Below are 15,207 nucleotides of genomic sequence, written 5' to 3' on the forward strand. Positions count from 1 at the left end.
ATTTCATAACTCTTGACCGGTTCTTAAACAACGTGTTCTTTCTTCCACCCAAGTGGAAGTAAGTATGTCTGAGGCTCCAGACAATTGATATGAGTAAGGTCATTGGTGGGGCGATGCCAAATCAAACAGGGGCGTAACAGTTCAACAGGTTCGTCTGTGAACTCCCAGGGATCAGCCAAAGGTCTGTCTGTGAGCTCACACAGCACAGCACAGTCGTAGACTCTCCTCAACAAGTCTGTCCACATGGAAAAATAATATATTGACATATATACAGAGTGTACAAAACATTAGGAACACCTGCTCTTCCATGACAGACTGACCAGGTGAATCTTAGTGAAAGCTATGATCCCTTATTGATGTCACTTGTTAAATCCACTTCAATCAGTTTAGATGAAGGGGAGGAGACAGGTTAAAGAAGGATTATTAAGCCTTGAGACATGGATTGTGTATGTGTGCCATTCAGAAGGTAAATGGAAAAGACAAAATATTTAAGTGCCTTTGAACGGGGTATGGTAGTAGGTGCCAGCCGCACCGGTTTGAATGTGGCAGGAATTGCAATGCTGCTGGGTTTTTCACACTCAACAGTTTTCCGTGTGTATCAAGAACCACCCAAAGGACCTCCAGCCAACTTGACACAAATGTAGGAAGCTTTCGACATCTTGTAGAGTCCATGCCCCGATGAATTGAGGCAGTTCTGAGGGCAAAAGTGGGTGCAACTCAATATTAGAAAGGTGTTCCTAATGTTTTGTACACTCAGTGTATTGCAATATTATTTTTGACAATATCTTAATACTATTTTTGTGCTAGTCGGCTGTACATGCACCAAAATTCCAGTATTTTTTCCTTCATAGCTTGTTCTCCATCTTCTTTTTAAATACTGAGCCAATTTGTTTTCAGCACATTTATTTCCATGACTGATCAAAAGTCGTTTTGTCATGGCTCTCTTTTGTCCCTCTGCAGCAGATGTATGTTTGGAACATCGCATTGCAGTATCGAATAGTAATACATATAGATTCATGAGAATCGCAATAGATATCATATCGGCACCTAAGTATCGTGATAATATGGTATCGTGAGGTCCCTGGGAACTCCCAGCCCTATAAGAACGTGTGATTTTATACAGTAGGTGGTGTGAGTGATGTGTGATGTCTGGGGCTTGAGCTCCAGGGTTATGGTTAGAATCACTGTGGTAGAGATAGTGTGAATATTAGAGCGTGTAGTTGTGACATTTCGAGGGGGTCACTGACCTCATAGGTGACCCCGTTGTCAGTGCCTGCATCCCAGGGGATCATATCTTGGACAACCCTCTGGGCCCAACCACACTCCTTGGTGCAGAGGTCCTCTGCAGACAGCCCCACGTTCCAGTCAGGGCTGGGCCCCAGCATGGTGAGGAAGGACATCAGATGACGAGTACGGTCCACTGAGAACTCAGCCGACGGGGCAGCACGACTGGAGGACAGAGAGAAGGGACTATTTTGAAGAAAGTCACAATTGCAATAATTGTGATATGTGATGTTTTACCTACCTTTAGTTGATCAATGCACTGATTGCAAGTCACTCTGGATAAGGGTGCCTGTTAAATGACTAAATATGAAAAGTAGAAAAGAGAAGAGAGAAAGTATAGAGCGAGAGAAAGAGAGAGGAAGAGAGAGAGAGAGAGAGAGAGAGAGAGAGAACAGAAATACCGACTGAAGTCCCTAAAAAGCATGAAAAAGCAAAAGAGGGATAGCAAGGAAAGGGAGATGAAGAACGAGGAAAGGATGATAGAAGCGGTACTTAAGTCCACAGAGATGTAGAGAAGTTTCTTTGCTGCCTCAGGCATGCCCTGCGCATCCAGCTCACCCCCTGCAACAGTTCAACACAGAGCTGCCAGCCAGAGGAAAATAGTAATAAACACCCCTAAGGACTTTACTGGTGGCAGAGAACCATGAATGTGTGTGTGTGTGTGTGTGTGTGTGTGTGCAACAGATAATGTTGTGATGAGAGATCACACACACCCAAAGAGATGTGTGCGCTAGTTCACAAGCACAATAATGCACACGGCAGCACAAATGTCTGTTCAGAAATACTTTTTCCTAGTACCAAACCACAGCATTTCTAATGAACGTTTATCAGGGGTTGATAGATACCTCCCACCCTCCTACACCCTATCCCTCCTGCCACCCTGTCAATTACAAGTCGGCTTTGTGTTGGGTCCAATGTGGCTGTCAGAAATAAACCTAAGGCCTCCGAGACTGGCTGAGCTGAGCAAAGGGACGCGGTGACACGCGGTGAGGGGGAAGAGGGGACGGCTGGCAGCCTGCTGTGTGTTCCCAGAGGATTAGAGTTCTTACACATCCTTAGAGGTGATTATTACTGTGTATGGGAGGACAATACAGGACTGGACTGGACAGGGCTGAGGTGTGTGTGGTGATAGAAAATCTGATGGATTTACCGGCAGATGAAGAACAGAACAGTGACAGGAGAATAGCAGGGGGGATAATTGTTTCAGGTGACAATTGAGCTTCCGTACAGTCTTAGAAGGTGCTATGTAGAACCATACAGTATATCATAACGCCTTTCATTGAGGGCCATGTTATACCCTAACACAGTGTTGTTAGAAAACTCCTGGTTTACAGGCCACATCAGGCTTGCAAGTCACATTATGTTGGCTTGCAAAGTGATGTTCAATTCCTATTGGAATCCAGCCAGAGTTAGGATATCCAACAAGTGGAATTTTTTATCACCTGCAATTTGCATTGAGAATGACTGCCATGGTAGGGAAGATGGAAAACAGATACTACCTCAATGATCTAAACTGGAACAACCATCTCAGTAATGGGTGCAATAAGTCAAATTATTAACAAATTGGTTTAGTTTACAAAAAATGTACGTTATTTATCTTTGTGTAGCATACCATTTATCAACCAATCAATGTCCATGCAAAAATACATTAAAATAAACAATTCTGAAAATCACCATGCAATAGAGCATGCTGGGAAATATGATATACTCTATGGTTCTAAACTCAGCAAAAAAAGAAATGTCCCTTTTTCAGGACCATGTCTTTCAAAGATAATTAGTAAAAATCCAAATAACTTCACAGATCTTCATTGTAAAGGGTTTAAACACTGTTTCCCATACTTGTTCAAGGAACCATAAACAATTAATGAACATGCGCCTGTGGAACAGTCATTAAGACACTAACAGCTAACAGACGAGAGGCAATTAAGGTCACAGTTATGAAAACTTAGGACACTAAAGAGGCCTTTCTACTGACTCTGAAAAACACCAAAAGAAAGATTCCCAGGGTCCCTGCTTATCTGCGTGAACGTGCCTTAGGCATGCTGCAAGGAGGCATGAGGACTGCAGATGTGGCCAGGGCAATAAATTGCAATATCTGTACTGGGATACGCCTAAGACAGAGCAACAGGGAGACAGGATGGACAGCTGATCGTCCTCAGAGTGGCAGGCCACGTGTAACAACACCTCCACGGGATTGGTACATCCGAACATCACACCTGCGGGACAGGTACAGGATGGCAACAACTGCCCGAGTTACACCAGGAACGCACAATCCCTCCATCAGTGCTCAGACTGTCCGCAATAGGCTGAGAGAGGCTGGACTGAGGGCTTGTAGGTTTGTTGTAAGACAGGTCCTCACCGGACATCCCCGGCAACAACGTCGCCTATGGGCACAAACCCACCGTCGCTGGACCAGACAGGACTGGAAAAAAGTGCTCTTCACTGACGAGTCGTAGTTTTGTCTCACCAAGACAGGAATGTCAGTGTTCTGCCATGGCCAGCGAAGAGCCCAGATCTCAATCCCATTGAGCACGTCTGGGACCTGTTGGATCGGAGGGTGAGGGCTAGGGCCATTCCCCCCAGAAATGTCCGGGAACTTGCAGGTGCCTGGTTGGAAAAGTGGGGTAACATCTCACAGCAAGAACTTGCAAATCTGGTGCAGTCCATGAGGAGGAGATGCACTGCAGTACTTAATGCAGCCAGTGGCCACACCAGACACTGACTGTTACTTTTAATTTTTGACCCCCCCTTTGTTCAGGGACACATTATTCCATTTCCGTTAGTCACATGTCTGTGGAACTTGATCAGTTTATGTCTGTTGTTGAATCTTGCTATGTTCATACAAATATTTACATATGTTAAGTTTGCTGAAAATAAATGCAGTTGACAGTGAGAGAACGTTTCTTCTTTTGCTGAGTTTATATAGAACCCTTCTTGGCTTCCAAAACGTCCTTCTTCCCTTCCAAAGAATCAAATAACACTTTCTTCCAAAAACATTTTTTAGGATGTTAAAGGTCCTAGGTAGAACCATTTGCCTTACAAATAACCATTTTCTTCCTAAAATAGTTATTCAGATCAAAACAGTTCTAGGTAGAACCTTATCCCTCCGCAAATAAACATTTTGGAACACTTTTTTTCCAAAGAGTGTAGAGAGTGAGACATTGATGCACCTACTCTAGCTATAATACTATAATCAAGAATTCCCAGAATAAACTTTCAAATGTTTATCCTTTAATCTGTTCAAGTCTAAGTACAGTGAACATCACTGTCCATCACCTATTGGGACAGTTGGATAGATATCCTGTAATGGGTATACAGTATATCTGATTAGACTCTCTCCCTACTGACCTTTTTTCCTTCTCTCTTCAGTGACTCTGACACTGTCCCTCCCTCCCTCCCTGCCTCCCTCTCTCCCTCCATCTTTCCCACCACCCACATCCCCAGGAAACACGCTGTCTCTGAGTGACAAAGACAAACCCTTTAGCTCATTAAGAGCTGCGTTTTCATTGACAACCCCTTATTTCTCTGTTTCTGTCTGTCTGTCAGCACAGTGCTAATCAACTGGAAGCCTCAGAGAGCTGGGGTAGTCCTGCTGTCTTTAGAAAGGGTCTGATGAGATGTATAGTGTGCTTTAAAAAGACGAGGGACTCACTACTGGACATCATGGAGGTATCTGTAGCTGTCACAGGCACAGCCATTCCTGTTCTGAGAGAGAGGGAGGTGTGTGTGTGAGTGGGAGGGTGTCAGATAGAGCAGAACAAAGAGAGGAAGATGATGAGAAAGTGAGGGGTGTAGGTTGTCTTCTGTGGGGACCGTCTGAGTACATTAGGACTCTGGAGAGTGTGTGTGCATGCTTGCCTTCATGTCCGAATGTGTGTTTGAGAGAGGGATGGCTCTGTACTGTGACAGTGACAGAGAACAACGCCCAGCGATGAAGATTTCCACAGCATATTGCTCTGTCTGTGTCACTAGCACATTGTGTGACACTGTTGTTGTGTGTGTGTCAAATGAAATGTTATTTGTCACATACACAGTTGGCAGCAGGTATAAAAAGTGCAGTGAAATACTTGCGTGCTAGCCCCTCAACATGGCATTACAATCTCAAACAATATTAATCAGAGGTCAATCAAAACGAACAAGTCATTAGAGGAAGTAGTATGCATAGTAATAAGACTGATATCTACACAATAGGATATACAGTATTCATGATTAATATGCTATGTCAAGTATGACTATGTTACAAATATAAAATGGATAGTGTCTTGGTCGCACAGTTGAATAAATAGTATATTATTGAAGAGCTGTGTTAAGTGTGTGTGTGTGTGTGTGTGTGTGTGTGTGTGTGTGTGTGTGTGTGTGTGTGTGTGTGTGTGTGTGTGTGTGTGTGTGTGTGTGTGTGTGTGTGTGTGTGTGTGTGTGTTTGTGTGTTCATGTGAGTGTGTGCATGTGAGTGTGCGTGTGTGTAAGGGTTCATATCTGGAGAGTCAGTGCAGATAAGGTGCAGATATTCTCTGAAGTGCAAATAGTCTCTAAGGTGCAGGTGTGTGTGTGTCTGTGCCTGTGTGTTTGTCTCTTCACAGTCCCCGCTGTTATCTGTTTTTTAAATCTTATTCTACTGCTTGCATCAGTTACCTGATGTGGAATAGAGTTCCATGTAGCCATGGCTCTATGTAGTACTGTGCGCCTCCCATAGTTTGTTCTGGACTTGGGGATTGTGAAGAGACCTCTGGTTGCATATCTAGTTTAAACAGACACCTCGGTGCATTCAGCGTGTCAACACTTCTTACAAAAACAAGTAGTCATGAAGTCAATCTCTCCTCCACTTTGAGTCATGAGAGATTTGCATACATATTATTAATGTTAGCTCTCTGTGTACATTTAAGGGCCAGCCGTGCTGCCCTGTTCTGAGCCAATTGTATTTTTCCAAGGTCCCTCTCATAGCACCTGACCATATGAGTGTGTGTGCATGTGTGTGTGCATGGGTGTGTGTGCTCGGATGCGTGCCTGCGTGTGTACAGGTGGCAGGTGTATGCGTGAGATAGAGATATTCCCAGAGAAACATTGAAGCGGATTATGTCAGGTTATCTAGAAGCGCAGGTAGACCAGTGGGACTGAGAGGGAAACTAGATGAAACCAGACATCCTCTCAATCGTGGTTCACCTATGAAGGACAGACAGACAGACAGACAGACAGACAGACAGACAGACAGACAGACAGACAGCGACCTTAAAGAGGAAAGCAGCTGCAGCGCCCCTGAGTCTCCAGTTTACTGTGTAAAATGTACTCCTCATCAATCCAGCCAGGTAGGGCAAAAGCAAACATGTCATTTAAAAGGACATTGTGAAAACGGCAGGCAGGGAGAATGATGTGTTTACACGTCAATAAAACACGGCCAGAGGGAAGTAGGAGGAACGTGAACACAACACAAAGGAAATTGATTCCTTCCAAGTCAAGCCCGGCTAATCCCCTGGCGTGTATGCAAATGAGGCGGGCAGGAGGTAATTTCATCAGTGCGCCGCAGCGTTTTTAATTAGGCGAGCTTCCCTCAACGATAGCTCCAGCAAGCCTCGTAAATCCGTCTCCGTGATGACCATAATGCTGACCTTGGTGTGGCGGCGTGGAGCGGTTGGTTGGTTGGAGACGGCTCTAGTGGAATTCTATTCCTTCTTCCATTACTTTCTTTTCCTCCCTCTCTCTCTCTCTGACCACATCTCCTTCTCTGTTGCTCTCTCTGTGTCCATCTTTCCCTATTTTGGCTAATTTCTCTCTTTCTTTCTCTCTCTTCCTCTCCCTTGAACATGTTATGAGTCTCAGGAGACAGACTGCTGTAGCTCTGCTGTGTGTAATAATGGCTGTCATATCTGCACCCCTCCGCTCACCCACCTCCCTCGCTCCCTCTCCACCCTCCTCTGACTCTCTCTCCCTTTCCTTTGCTCCAGCCACCACATCTCTCTCAAGATGACCACTTTAGTTCATAATCAGTACAAGTGATCAATGTGGAACAAAGGCACCAGAAAGGAAGATGGATAGAGAGACAGGTAAAGAAATACATGGTTACATAAACACAGTGTATTCATTAATGTTCTAGTCCCATGATGATAGTTCTTCCAAACCACTCCTAACCAAACACTGATCCCAGATATCCCTGAACCTGAAGCGCCATCTCTAAAGATCTGCCTTGGATCCTTCAGACATAATAAAGAGCTGGTTTTCTAACCACTGATAATTAATCACCGTCTATTTCTCTTTCTCTCTCTCTTTTGCTCTCTCTCTCTCTCTCTCTGTTTATATTTTTCTTCCTCTTCCTTTTCTTCAAAGGCAGGGTAGTAGGGTTTGTTAATTGGCAGGCAGCTGTGTAGTATAGGTCAGCATGATGTCTTGATACACAGGAGCCTGGAGGCCATTAACCTTGATGGAGAAAAACCCCTCCAGGAGTTCTATCAATCATCATCAAAGCACACACCCTCTTAGCCCACACACATACATACACATGTACACACAAGTACAGTAACATAAGCCCCCTTCACTAATTCACACACACACACACACACACACACACACACACACACACACACACACACACACACACACACACACACATACACACACACACACACAAAAACTTTATGAATCACATATCACATGTACAAAGACGTACAAACAACATTTATAAACATGTTCAAAAACATGTACGAACATGTATGAACAAAAATCGCATGCAATCCCAACAGACTCATTTTAAACAATAAAAAGAACCATCCTTCAATTGTAGGAGGAAAATACGCACTTAACCATTTCTGCCCCCTACTTTCAACTAAGAAAACCTCATGTACAAACAGAATGTGTGCATTTCCACATCACACTACAAGCAAGAACCTCCACCTCCACCTCCTCCTCTCCTCTTCCCCTCCTCTCATCCTCCCTTTCCTACCACCCATCCCCTAAACCAGTTGATTTGATTTCCTCTGCATTTACACTGCCACTTTATGATACAATTAATTTGCTAGCATATAAACAAGATAGCGAGCTAATTACCCTCTGTGTATTTAATTGGCTCTGTCCCTAGCTGTGGCTGCCTTTGGAAGCTCTCTTTGGAGTCTCACACTCAGATCCTCTGTGAGAGTGTTTTTTACATTGAGGACGCTTTTCTCTCTGCGCAACCTGGGATAACTTGCTCCTTGTGTTTGTCCTAAATAAGAGATAAAATGAAGGTTTATGCATGCAGGAGTCTAAAGGAAGCCTAGTCACACTGATCAGCTTGGTGCATGTGGAGATGAGCTCACAGATTTCTCCTTCACCCATATCCAGATAGCTGATGTTCTGAAAGAGCTGCAAAATCTGGACCCCTACAAATCAGTCGGGCTTGACAATCTGGACCCTCTCCTTCTAAAATGATCTGCCAAAATTGTTGCAACCCCTATTACTAGCCTGTTCAACCTTTCTTTCGTATCGTCTGAGATTCCCAAAGATTGGAAAGCTGCCGCGGTCATCCCCCTCATCAAAGGGGGAGACACTCTAGACCCAAACTGCTACAGACCTATATCTATCCTACCCTGCATCTCTAAGGTCTTCGAAAGCCAAGTTAACAAACAGATTACCGACCATTTTGAATCACACCGTACCTTCTCCGCTATGCAATCTGGTTTCAGAGCCGGTCATGGGTGCACCTCAGCCACGCTCACGGTCCTTAACGATATCATAACCGCCATCGATAAGAGACATTACTGTGCAGCTCTATTCATCAACCTGGCCAACGCTTTCGACTCTGTCAATCACCACATTCTTATTGGCAGACTCAACAGCCTTGGTTTCACAAATGATTGCCTCGGCTGGTTCACCAACTACTTCTCTGATAGAGTTCAGTGTGTCAAATCGGAGGGCCTGTTGTCCGGACCTCTCGCAGTCTCTATGGGGGTGCCACAGGGTTCAATTCTTGGGCCGACTCTCTTCTCTGTATACGTCAACGATGTCGCTCTTGCTGCTGGTGATTCTCTGATCCACCTCTATGCAGACAACACCATTCTGTATACTTCTGGCCCTTCTGTGGACACTGTGTTAACTAACCTCCAGACGAGCTTCAATGACATACGACTCTCCTTCCGTGGCGTCCAACTGCTCTTAAACGCAAATAAAACTAAATGCATGCTATTCAACCGATCATTGTCCGGACCTGCCCGCCCATTCATTATCACTACTCTGGATGGCTCTGACTTAGAATATGTGGATAACTACAAATAACTGGGTGTCTGGCTAGACTGTAAACTCTCCTTCCAGACTCATATTAAGCATCTCCAATCCAAAATTTAATCTAGAATCGGCTTCCTATTTCACAACAAAGCATCCTTCACTCATGCTGCCAAACATACCCTCGTAAAACTGACCATCCTACCGATCCTCAACTTCGGCGATGTCATCTATAAAATAGCCTCCAACACTCTACTCAACAAACTGGATGCAGTCTATCACAGTGCCATCCGTTTTGTCACCAAAGCCCCATACACTACCCACCATTGCGACCTATACGCTCTCGTTGGCTGGCCCTCACTTCATACTTGTCGCCAAACCCACTCGCTACAGGTTATCTACATGTCTCTGCTAGATAAAGCCCCACCTTATCTCAGCTCGCTGGTCACCATAGCAGCACCCACTCGTAGCACGCGCTCCAGCAGGTATATCTCACTGGTCACCCCCAAAGCCAATTCCTCCTTTTGTCGCCTTTCCTTACAGTTCTCTGCTGCCAATGACTGGAACAAACTGCAAAAATCTCTGAAGCTGGAGATTCCCATCTCCCTCACTAGCTTTAAGCACCAGCTGTCAGAGCAGCTCACAGATCACTGCACCTGTTCATAGCCCATCTGTATACAGCCCATCCATCTACCTCATCCCCATAGAGTATTTATTTATTTATTCTGCTCCTTTTGCACCCCAGTATCTCTACTTGCACATCCATCTTTTGCACATCTAGCATTCCAGTGTTTAATTGCCATATTGTAATTACTTTGTCACCATGGCCTATTTATTGCCTTAATTCCCTTATTTTACCTAATTTGCACTCACTGTATATAGACTTTTTGTTTTCTTTTTTGTACTGTATTATTGACTGTATGTTTTGTTCATTCCATGTGTAACTCTGTGTTGTATGTGTCTAACTGCTATGCTTTATCTTGGCCAGGTCGCAGTTGCAAATGAGAACTTGTTCTCAACTAGCCTACCTGGTTAAATAAAGGTAAAATAAATAAAATAAAAAGATTCAGGCCAAGTGCTTTTAAGTGGCTCCATGGCACAGAGCAACACGTCGAGTGCAGAACTTTGGATCAGTGAGTTGTGATACCTCATTTGCGTGCTTGGGAGGCAAGACATGATTCAACGTGAGTAGATGAGCGATGAAGAAGACCGTGCAGTGTGGTGTAACTCATGCATTTGTGAAAAGAGAGAAAACATGGAAGGAGTGAGAAGAAGAAGGGTGAGGATGGCATATAGAAAGGAGGGAGAAGAAGGGTGAGGGTGGCATATAGAAAGGAGAGAGAAGAAGGGTGAGGATGGCATATAGAAAGGAGGGAGAAGAAGGGTGAGGGTGGCATATAGAAAAGAGGGAGAAGAAGGGTGAGGATGGCATATAGAAAAGAGGGAGAAGAAGGGTGAGGGTGGCATATAGAAAAGAGGGAGAAGAAGGGTGAGGATGGCATACAGAAAAGAGGGAGAAGAAGGGTGAGGATGGCATATAGAAAGGAGGGAGAAGAAGGGTGAGGGTGGCATATAGAAAAGAGGGAGAAGAAGGGTGAGGGTGGCATATAGAAAAGAGGGAGAAGAAGGGTGAGGATGGCATATAGAAAGGAGGGAGAAGAAGGGTGAGGATGGCATATAGAAAGGAGAGAGAAGAAGAGTGAGGATGGCATATAGAAAGGAGGGAGAAGAAGGGTGAGGGTGGCATATAGAAAGGAGAGAGAAGAAGAAGAGTGAGGATGGCATATAGAAAAGAGGGAGAAGAAGAGTGAGGGTGGCATACAGAAAGGAGAGAGAAGAAGAAGAGTGAGGATGGCATATAGAAAGGAGAGAGAAGAAGGGTGAGGGTGGCATATAGAAAAGAGAGAGAAGAAGGGTGAGGGTGGCATATAGAAAGGAGAGAGAAGAAGAAGAGTGAGGATGGCATACAGAAAAGAGGGAGAAGAAGGGTGAGGGTGGCATACAGAAAAGAGGGAGAAGAAGGGTGAGGGTGGCATATAGAAAGGAGAGAGAAGAAGGGTGAGGATGGCATACAGAAAAGAGGGAGAAGAAGGGTGAGGGTGGCATACAGAAAGGAGTGAGAAGAATAAGAGTGAGGGTGGCATACAGAAAGGAGAGAGAAGAAGAAGAGTGAGGATGGCATACAGAAAAGAGGGAGAAGAAGGGTGAGGGTGGCATATAGAAAAGAGGGAGAAGAAGGGTGAGGGTGGCATATAGAAAGGAGAGAGAAGAATAAGAGTGAGGGTGGCATACAGAAAGGAGAGAGGAAGGAAAAAGGACATTGCTGCAGGATGGGTCAGTCCCTCAAGAGAAAGTGTGAGTGAGTTAGACAAAGAGAGAGTGAAAGAAACAGAGAGAGAGAGAGATGATAGCGGAGGTTGCTGTTGGACTACTCACACATTCAAGGGTTGCCAGGCAGGCCACTGCGCCTTCATTTTGATGACTGTCAGGACGTCATCCCCCTGAGAGAGAGAGAGAGAGAGAGAGAGAGAGAAACAAATTCACTTGTCGTCTGACAGATAGAGGCCCAGCCATATTCACCACATTACACTTACAGATGAGGGGAGAGAACGGATGAAGGTCAGTTTATTTCCCCCTCTTCCCTTTTTCTCTCTGGGACAAAGGAGTGATGAATACAGCGCGCATCACTTCAGATGGAGCGCCGGCATCACCACTTCAAAAAACCTGCATAAATAGTTTATCAGTAGCTCTGGACACCGCAGGGTTCTCTGTGTCACAGCCTGAGAGAGAGGGAATGTCTCTGTGTTGGTCCCAGATCAGATAAAACACTCAACGCATAGAGCAGGATTTAACCCCAGACTGAACTCAGACCTGAGAGAGACACAGCTCCATCGACATCCAATCACAACAAAAGAGAATCAAATCAAATCAAATTGATTAATATAGCCCTTCTTCCATCAGCTGATCTCAAAGTGCTGTACAGAAACCCAGCCTAAAACCCCAAAAAGCAAGCAATGGAGGAGTAGAAGCAAGGTAGCTAGGAAAAACTCCCTAGAAAGGCTAAAACCTAGGAAGAAACCTAGAGAGGAACCAGGCTATGAGGGGTGACCAGTCCTCTTCTGGCTGTGCCGGGTGGAGATTATAACAGAACATGGCCAAGATGTTCAAATGTTCATAAATGACCAGCATGGTCAAATAATAATAATTACAGTTGTCGGGGGTGCAGCAAGTCAGCACCTCAAGAGTAAATGTCAGTTGGCTTTCCATAGCCGATCATTCAGAGTATCTCTACCGCTCCTGCTGTCTCTAGAGAGTTGAAAACAGCAGGTCTGGGACAGGTAGCATGTCCGGTGAACAGGTCATGGTTCCATAGCCGCAGGCAGAACAGTTGAAACTGGAGCAGCAGCATGGCCAGGTGGACTGGGGAAAGCAAGGAGTCATCATGCCAGGTAGTCCTGAGGCATGCTTTGTAGGTTAGCAGTAAAACCTTGAAATCAGCCATTGCCTTAACAGGAAGCCAGTGTAGGGAGGCTAACACTGGAGTAATATGATCATATTTTGGGGTTCTAGTCAGGATTCTAGCAGCCGTATTTAGCACTAACTGAAGTTTATTTAGTGCTTTATACGGGTAACCGGAAAGTAGAGCAGTGGAGTAGTAGTAGTAATTTTTCAGCATCATTTCTGGACAGAAAGTTTTAGATTTTTGCAATGTTATGTAGATGGAAAAAAGCTGTCCTTGAAACAGTCTTGATATGTTCTTCAAAAGAGAGATCCGGGTCCAGAGTAACGCCGAGGTCCTTCACCGTTTTATTTGAGACGACTGTACAACCATCAAGATTAATTGTCAGATTTAACAGAAGATCTCTTTGTTTCTTGGGACCTAGAACAAGCATCTCTGTTTTGTCCGAGTTTAAAAGTAGAAAGTTTGCAGCCATCCACTTCCTTATATCTGAAACACAGGCTTCTAGCGAGGGCAATTTTGGGGCTTCACCATGTTTCATTGAAATGTACAGCTGTGTGTCATCCACATAGCAGTGAAATTTAACATTATGTTTTTGAATGACATCCCCAAGAGGTAAAATATATAGTGAAAACAATAGTGGTCCTAAAACGGAACCTTGAGGAACACTGAAATGTATAGTTTATTTGTCAGAGGACAAACCATTCAGAGACAAACTGATATCTTTCCGACAGGTAAGATCTAAACCAGGCCAGAACTTGTTCGTGTAGACCAATTTGGGTTTCCAATCTCTCCAAAGAAATGTGGTGAAGAAGCCTTGAGAGTTATGAGAAAATGTTTCATCGACATCAGTTTTGCCTTTCTACTAGATTGGCTTGTGAAATAATACTTCTCCTGTCCATATCATAGACATGTAGTGTGGTCATGAAAATATTATATCAAATCAAATTGTATTTATTATAAGGCCTATATAATCGGTTTAATGTTCAACATTAAACATATCTCTTGGATAACAGCATTATTCATATTAAGCACTCTGGCCCATTCCAAGTGGAAATCATATTTCTTAAACGCAATTCACTTGGAGCACAATAGGATCATTGCGACTGCAAAAGAACAATTAAAAGTGTTTGAGCACCACACTGGCTCATTTGCGCCCAGACTTTTTCATTACGGCTGCGATTTATGACATCACACTGTGGCAGTAATGGCTCTTTGGCTGTGAATAGCTGGCTAGCAGCTGACTAGAACATTCTGTTTGTATTGCTATAGATGAGAGAGAATGTGTGATGTACAATAGAATGAAGAGTGGATTCTGTCATATGTGCGATGAACCAAACCCTGCTCTGGGCATTTTTGATGCCTTTACACAATGGTGTAGATAAAGCACATTAGAAAACATGGATATATTGGTACATATGTAATACAGCAATTAGAAAGCTATCATTTAGGCAAGACTATAAATGGTGACATAAATGGAAACCCTGTGTCCCGATGAACAATGAACATCGAACACAAGTCCTCAGAAGAAAAGAAAACTGCAGCTCAGCACATCTTGCCAGACATCTGCCACCGGGCATGTTTGCACCTGTGGCTTCTATAAAGATAAAAGTTAACTATCCAATGCCAGATCATTGCTTTACAAGCCACCAATTAATGTTTCCAATAGAGGATTCTGTTCCAGTACCATCCAGTCCCATTCCTGTGTGTTGGGTAATCACTTTTTAATTAATTATTTCCTTTAAGATAATTACCCATAGTAAAAGGCTGTGAGCCCCACCCAGTCATACAGAGCTGATGTCCTTTCTTTGTCCTCGAGAGCTGCAGCGCATGCAGGCTTTTGTTCCAGCCCAGCTCTAACACACTTGATTTAACAAACTGGTCTTGTCAGAGTGACTCTAACATGCAGGAGGGGTGAAGTCAGGCGCAGGAGACCAAGTGCCGCCCGAACGGGGAGAGGTGCCACCTTCTGTAGACGTTGTGACAGTACCCCCCCCCTGACGCGCGCCGACGCCGGCCTCGAGGACGACGCGGAGGGCGAGGCACAGGGGGGCCCCCCCGATGTCCGGGGGGGGGGGGGGGGGCGGGGGCGGAGAGACCTCCCGCACCTCAGCGTCCTACAGTGGACCAGCTACCACCGGCCTGAGGAGAGACACATGAAACGAGGGGTTAATACGGTAATACGAAGAGAGCTGTAACCTATAACACACCTCGTTTATTCTCCTCAGGACTTTAAACGGCCCCACAAATCACGGACCCAACTTTCGGCAGGGCAGGCG

The 15,207-nt window shown here is 44.7% G+C and overlaps 1 protein-coding gene across 2 annotated transcripts in view; it reads right to left on the reverse strand.

Annotated features, from left to right (window-relative positions):
- Positions 1 to 15,207, reverse strand: part of LOC115203187 (spondin-1-like) — a 148,360-nt gene that overhangs the window by 14,232 nt on the left and 118,921 nt on the right. Inside the window, exons 7-8 of one of the 2 annotated variants that reach the window (XM_029767627.1) lie at positions 11,905 to 11,969; positions 1,248 to 1,470 (exon numbers count right to left, since the gene is read on the reverse strand). In XM_029767627.1, coding sequence (XP_029623487.1) covers positions 1,248 to 1,470; positions 11,905 to 11,969 — 288 coding nt within the window. The remainder of the gene's footprint in view (positions 1 to 1,247; positions 1,471 to 11,904; positions 11,970 to 15,207) is intronic. The other variant, XM_029767628.1, reaches the window with a different exon arrangement.

Source organism: Salmo trutta, chromosome 12 (assembly GCF_901001165.1).
Source record: "Salmo trutta chromosome 12, fSalTru1.1, whole genome shotgun sequence".
NCBI classification, from domain to species: domain Eukaryota; kingdom Metazoa; phylum Chordata; class Actinopteri; order Salmoniformes; family Salmonidae; genus Salmo; species Salmo trutta.